General features: G+C 27.9%; 1 protein-coding gene across 1 annotated transcript in view; it reads right to left on the bottom strand.

The window, feature by feature from the left end:
• Positions 1-401: 401 nt before the first annotated feature.
• Positions 402-7,706, bottom strand: part of LOC111636336 (male-enhanced antigen 1-like) — a 33,513-nt gene continuing 26,208 nt past the window's right edge. Inside the window, exon 4 of the mRNA XM_023381557.1 lies at positions 402-963. Within this exon, the coding sequence (XP_023237325.1) occupies positions 827-963 (137 nt within the window). The 3' untranslated portion in view covers positions 402-826. The remainder of the gene's footprint in view (positions 964-7,706) is intronic.

Raw genomic sequence — 7,706 nt, 5'->3', positions numbered from 1 at the left:
CGAACTGACAATGAATTAAATCTGATCGGCACATCGATCCTTATGTAATATCGAAACGAGGATGAGTTATTTTAAATATCTTGTATAAGTAATGCCATTTGGACGTATAGGATTGCGTTTTTTTTTTTTTTTTTAAACTGCAGAGTTCAGAATTTTCCAGAAAAACAATAAATGAAATGTAATCGATATAGTCTGACTTCGTATTTTATTTTAGCATTCAAGAATAACGCTAGATTATTTGATTTACTTTTTCTTATTCGTGTGGCAGTTATTTTCGATTCTCGTGAATAGTGAATTGAAATCTTGTTAAAGGAAATTGAAAATGTGTGTATAAATTTAATACTTACACACATTTTTAATTGAAATATATATATAATAAATAACTTCAGAAAATACACAAGCATATTACAATTTAAACTTTATTATATATGCAGTTTTAAAATAGAAAATCATCTTAAAAAAGATTTCATCAAAAGCAGTTTCATAGTTATTTTTGTCGAGTCTAGAATGATGCCAAACCGGATTACAATATTTTAAATAATTATGCAAAATTATACTTTGATACATTAAGATATTTTTTATTGCACAAATTGAACTTCATTTATAAACAGTTAAATTCATTAATACAGCAGCAGTTAAATATTCTATTTATTTCATGAATTACAATTGGTTTTCTAAAGAAATGGACCCTTCATCTGCAATATCTCAATATTTTACAATTAATAAAATTATTCTAAGTATCAACTTTTAAGAACAAAAATACAATATGTACAATTAATTTTTCATAATTTACATTTATTTTATAGAATTATATTAGAATTGAATTTTAATTTGTTTTCTTCTGTAATATTGTGACTAATCTTTCTTTCCATTCATCTTCTGGAATGTTGAATGCCCAATTTGGGACTGAAGAACATGGTAGAGTGAATCCAGCCATTGCTTGCTTTATTTTATCAACTCGTTCTGAAAAAATACACAAAATAAAAGGTACCAGCTCACATTATTTTCACACTATGTAATCAATTTCATTCACCATACAGTAAAATTTATCATTTTTATAATTCCATAAACAATTATTATTATTATTATTATTATTATTTTAGTTTTATTTATGTTAAACATTTTATAATTTTTATGTGTCATATTTTCAACGAATCATTAAATTTTGATTCCTATCAATCTATTTTGTTCAGAATTTTAGATAAATAATTTGTTGAAAAAAAATTAAAAGTTATAATTAAAACCACAATACCATGCAATTATTACTATTGTTATTTAAAACAAATGAATACTCTTCATAATGATGTTTAATTTTTGCTTTTCAAATGATTTCTTTAATGTTAAGAAACAAGAAAGAAATAATTTTGTCAATTTTTAGTTTATAAAATAATAAGTACAAATAAAAAAACATATTTTCAAGTTCAGAATTATTTGATCATGAATGGCATTCAAAATTTAAAAAAATCTTCTATAATGCCAACAGCCAACTTCTCCAGATTCAAAGGTAACAATTTTTTTAAGTGACCAGGGTTGCACTTTGACATACTGTGTAACTTATCTCCCACTTATCTCCTTTACAAATACGGTATTACTAAACCAAGCTTTACTCCATAACATTGTGTTGTAAGAAAACAAAATATTGGAAAATTCGATTAAAATACCATTATTGATGATAAAATATATTTTATCTTTATTTAATGCTGCTAATGCAAACACTTTGAGTGCTCATGAAGACAAAATAAGATTTATAATTGGTGCAAGATTTTTGGACAGCACTGTATTCAGCATGATTATTGAAAAAAAAAATGTGCTGAAACATGTCACTATTGTCTGTCTTGTGGAGCCTGCCTTTGGTTTTATAATAATATGAAAAGTCAAATGAAAATGAATCAATGTAATATATTTGCAAACTGTTACATGTAAGTTAAACCAGTTAACTACCATCATGGAGGCATTTGTTCCACTGGGGAATGAGCCATGTTCATAGAAGTCTTCTGGTTTCTGCTTTAGGAAGTCTGTGACCACCACCTGCCATCTGCACTTCTACCGGTATCTTTCAGGTGCTTTTTCAAGTCACCAAACACATGAAAGTCACATGATGGAAGATCAGGACAATAGGATGGGTTCTGCAGAATTTCCCATTTGAAATCCTCAAGCTTGTCACAAGTCATATTGGCAGTGTGCGGTGTAATACAGTATAAGTTTGGTTTAACGAATACCGTACATCAGNAAATGAAAATAGTTTATATTTATATCTTGGCAATATATTAGAAATTTCTCATTCAAGGAAGATAAAATTATAAAAAAAATAGTGATAATACTGTATATATGCGTTCAGATATATTAATTCTCATTTTTAATTAAAATTTTAAAAATATTCTATTCTATTTCTAAAATATAAATATATTAATTTAGCTTTCAAAAATAATACTTTAGGTGAAAGTATTAATATTTAATGTAGGAAAAGTAACCTTAATAACAAAGAGCGAAATAAATTAATCCATAAAAGAAAAGCTTACAAAATGAAATATATTTTATCATTTTATGTATTATTAATAAATACTTAAAAAAATAAAAAAACACAGTTTTGTTTTTCTATTTTCTAAGAAAAACTTTCTAGCCAAATATATTGAAACAGGCGAAAAGATTTATGTCTTTTTGTAACATCGTAACAATAACAAATGCTATTGAAATAAAACATCGAAGGAAAATCTTTTTTTATCACAGGAAAGTAACTTCTGTGTAAAGATAATAATTCATAAATGCTAAAATAATTATACTCATAATTCACTTTTTAGTGTTTATTTTGAATAAAACATATATTTTATAATAAAATTTAATTTGAAAAACTCGATGCGTAATTTTTTTTTTACTTCTTCTTATATATAAATCAATTTTATAATATTGTTTTGTATAAGAAAATATTATAAATAATAATAAAATTTTAATTTACTGAAAAATAATTGATAGTATCAATTAATTGGTAGCACGAGTCTCAAAGTTCTTTAATTTATCTTCAACAGTTCATTAATTACATGCACAAATTCTCGAAAAGAGAAAGGTTTATAAATACAATTGAGAAGATAAACATTTTTCCAAATAAATTGTAGTAGAACGCCTAGATGGTCGACCTGTTAAAAGCATCAGCCTACCGCTTGGGGATAACAATAATAGACTGTGGGTAGACTTTGAATGTTCAATTAATAAGTGGTGGAAGGTGGGTGAGGAGTACTCGAAAAACAGAAATTCATATAAAACGCATTGAAATACGTTGTAGTTAAAATTTTAAGTTTAATTTTACGCATGAAAATTTAATGCACCTTCCAATTATCCAACCGCAAATGACAACATGCAATTAAAAAGTGGTTACGCTTTTTACGTAAAAAAACACGTAGCTATGCGTTACGCAATAGTTTCTTTTATTTAATATATAATATATTAATTTTGTATTTTTGAAAATATCAAAAGTAGTTAAATCATTTGAATTTATTTGTTTATTCAAATTTGAAACTTACTAAGTTTCAAATTTGAATAAACAAATTTACTTACAAAATTATACATTATTTAATTTGTACACGTAAAAATTCTTATTTGTAAAAAACGGATTTTTTCGTATAAATATTTATATTTATGAATTTATTATTCTACTTGTAAATATAAAGTAAACTGCAATGTTGGACAAACGTGACGACTGGAAATTCAATTCGAACAGTCATGCTTATTTAACGCCTAGCGCCATCTTTTGAACATTGAAAAATTTATTTCTAGTCGAAAATTTTTTGAATTAATTTTAGTGTTACAGAAATTTAATGTATTTTTATATACGAGATTTTCTATGGAATCGAAGTCTATTGCCGGAATTCTCTGCCTGACCGTCATCAGAAGAAAAATCCTGCGAAATTGGTTTTTGATTATTCTTCAGTGAATTTTTTCTGAAAGGGGGATTTATTTTAAATTGACATCGCGGTCTCCAGTAATCTAAAGTTGATTTTCTTTCCCGAAATTTCCTCTATTATGTCAACTTATGAGTGTCAGATTGGTACAGTATATATTTATAGCCTTTACAGCTTTAACTTATAACTAAGGTAAACAAAAAAATACTGTCTAAATAATTCCACAAAACGAATTTATAATTTTTTTTTCTGTGTAATATTTTCGAGTATGCTGAAAATTTCAAAATTATATAAAAATAAATCGAAATTCCAATTTTTTCACGTAGAATGCTATTTTAAGATTTAACAGAATTAAAGTTAATTTCATAAATATGAAACAGTTTTACTTTTCCATTGTAATTTCCGGTGTTATAACCCTCCTTATGACACTTCAAATTTGTTCATTTTGATGTTATATTTTCTTTTTCTGTTGATTCAGTTATTGTTATTCTATTTTAGATATTTTCTGCAACGCATTTTTCAAAATACTTCAATAATTTTGTGAATTTTAGGTAAAAATTAAAATAAACCGCATTATTATTTTGTGAATTGTTGCTAATTTATTGATTCGTAAATAAAAATCAATAATGTATTTTTATACACTTTGTGTAAATATTTGATAAATAAGAATCGTAAAATTTTTTCCTTTTTTTTCATTTTTTCTTTCTTTGCGAATTAACAATAACAGCCAGCGTGTACCTGAACAAGTTGGAACTTTTTGTAACATCTCGATCGAACAAGTTGAATGATTTTTCTAATAAGAAGGTGCATCACTATATTGGGGTTAAGTGTTCGAGTTTCCTTATTGCCACATTTTCCGACAGATGGATTGGACATCCGATATCCTGGCCACCACCATCTTCAAATATAACCATCATGGATTTTTCCTGTGAGGTTATGTCAAAGACAAAGTCTCTTCAACGTGTGTCTAATGTTGCAACACTGAAGAGTAGAATAACAAACGCTATTGCGTATGTCTCTGCAAAGTTGTTAGAGAAAGCTTGACAAGAAATTGAACACAGGTTAGATGTACTCAAAGTCACAAAAGGTGCAAGCGTGGTGCACACATAGGTGAAAATTAATTCAAATCTTCCACATTATAAGAACATATTCTATCATTTGTATCTGCAGATGTTCCAATGGCTAACTTACTGTAAAAAGAATCATATAAATCTTATTCAAGCAATAGATTATCCGACAATGGTTTAGTGAAGGGTTTTTTTCCAATATACAATTAGTAATAGAAATGCAAGTGTAAAATATTAATTTTCTCGTGAATAGCGGTCACGTGATCGTTTATTTTGTTTTAAAGATTCCTTTAGTAGATACTAAGAGGATCTTTTTAGCAAGCCCATTATGGGTTCCGCTGGGTGGCGAGGGACGGAGTCCCATGTAGCCGGAACAATTCCTGAGAAATATCTGGGGTTTTTCAACCCGTATGGATTCGATTCCGGGTCTCCAGAACAGCAAGCTGCCATCTTAACCACTCGGTCCATCGTAATCGGGATTAAAGAATTCGTGATGCCATCTTATCAGAAAATTCACACTGGCGCGATATGAAAATACAGTATAAGTTTGGTTTAACGAATACCGTACATCAGATAATATAAAATGAAATTAAAGCAAATGCACGGTCAAATAAGCACTTTGTATTTATACCGTAAAACCAAAAGAGAATATCATAAAATTAAATCTAAGTTTAATGGCGTTTAAACAGTGACATAACTAGAAATTTCAGTCTCTTAAGCAAAATATGGTAAAGAGCTCTTCACATTGCCGATAGTATCCACAAGTTTCCAGAGAGTTCATGCATTTTCCCTTGGTGTAGCGCCACCGTCGCGCCGCCATAAAGATACTGCAAGAACTACCGTTTACGGCAGAACTATACAATTAAGAATATAATTGATTTTGAAATGAATAATAGAAATTAGTTTATGATGCCCACTTTGTTAGTAATTGTAAGGGGTTTTATGTTTTAAAATTATAAATAAAATATGTATTTTCAATCGTTTTTACAAAAGTTTAATTTTTTCCAACGTAAAGAAAAAAAGCGTGCTACATGGTTCGCGAGGAAATATCTTTTAAAGCTAATAAAAATTTAAATTAAGAAAACCTAAATCATATTTTTTATCTATTTTTTTTTTATCTCTAGAAACTAATTGGCAAAATTGGCTTCTGTAATTTTACTAATATTCCACTGTTATTATCTGTCAGGAAATATTTATATCGCCGTTTAATTCATAAAGTAGACCAAAATATTCATGGAATATCATAGAATTAAGTCTAATGCAAAATTTTCGGATTTTTGTATAGTTTTTTCGACAAACTTGTATTCTCTAATTTATTTTCAGATGGACAGTCATTTTCATCAATCGGTACTACAAAATCGTAGAACGAGAGAATGACAACCTTTAAAATATCCAGCTATATTTGAATATCTTATTAAAAATAAAGCCTATGATTTCCAAAAAATGCTTAATTCTTTCTTGTCTTTAAAGTCTTGAGTCTTATAATTATTTTTCATGTGGTAAAATTTTAATTAATAGTCACAAAAAACTTGTGTCCTTAAGACAACTGTACAGCCTATCTGCAAATAATCATTCTGTGTGGACTTGTGTCTTATGATGGCAAATATATTTATCTAGCTGGATGTGTAGTACCTGTACATCTGGTTACCCATTATCTTCTTAAATTTTTATCACGTGGAAATGAATGTAACTAGAACGGTTCAATAAATACATGGACATCTCGATGCATGTTTTCATGTACTGTACAGTACATTGCGTACAGCTTTAAACCACTTATAAACAACTCTCTAGCTATTATGGCAGCCAATTACTGCACAATGTTAATCTGAACTGGTTTTATAAAGCATGTCACCAATGAAAAACTAAAAAGTGTAGACCTAAGCTAACACCTAGCAATATCCAATGACTGCAGAGACATAACGTCCTTGTGTGGCAGAATTCAAAAACACGTTCTGGAAATTTGTGGATACAAATTTAAACAAAATTTTTAAATCGTTACAAACTATTATAGGTAAGCAATATTAAAAAATTCTTTTGTTATAACCAAATATAATATCGAACAAAAAAAAAAGAAAAAAATATTTAAAGTCCATAATGTTTACAGCCAATATTTTGAAAGGAAAAATTGACCAACTAAAGCAATGTTCACTAATCACAAGCAACTCATATGGTTATGAATCTGAATTGTTCTGGGAAGTTTTGATTTTGTGGAACAATCCTGAAATACTCGTGATATGAAATATAAATGAATATTTATTAAGCTTTATGATGTTAAATTTGTTAAGTCCGGTCTGATAGAAAATATTAATAATTGAACATTAACTATTTTTTTAATCAACATATACAGGTACAATGCCCTGCACTGGGGATATTACCGAACTGACAATGAATTAAATCTGATCGGCACATCGATCCTTATGTAATATCGAAACGAGGATGAGTTATTTTAAATATCTTGTATAAGTAATGCCATTTGGACGTATAGGATTGCGTTTTTTTTTTTTTTTTTAAACTGCAGAGTTCAGAATTTTCCAGAAAAACAATAAATGAAATGTAATCGATATAGTCTGACTTCGTATTTTATTTTAGCATTCAAGAATAACGCTAGATTATTTGATTTACTTTTTCTTATTCGTGTGGCAGTTATTTTCGATTCTCGTGAATAGTGAATTGAAATCTTGTTAAAGGAAATTGAAAATGTGTGTATAAATTTAATACTTACACACATTTTTAATTGAAATATATA

Source organism: Centruroides sculpturatus, unplaced genomic scaffold (genome assembly GCF_000671375.1).
Source record: "Centruroides sculpturatus isolate CEXI.00-Female unplaced genomic scaffold, Cexi_2.0 scaffold841, whole genome shotgun sequence".
In the NCBI taxonomy this organism is placed as follows: domain Eukaryota; kingdom Metazoa; phylum Arthropoda; class Arachnida; order Scorpiones; family Buthidae; genus Centruroides; species Centruroides sculpturatus.
The sequence above is the reverse complement of the archived record's forward strand: the minus strand, read 5'-3'. Positions and strand labels throughout refer to the sequence as shown.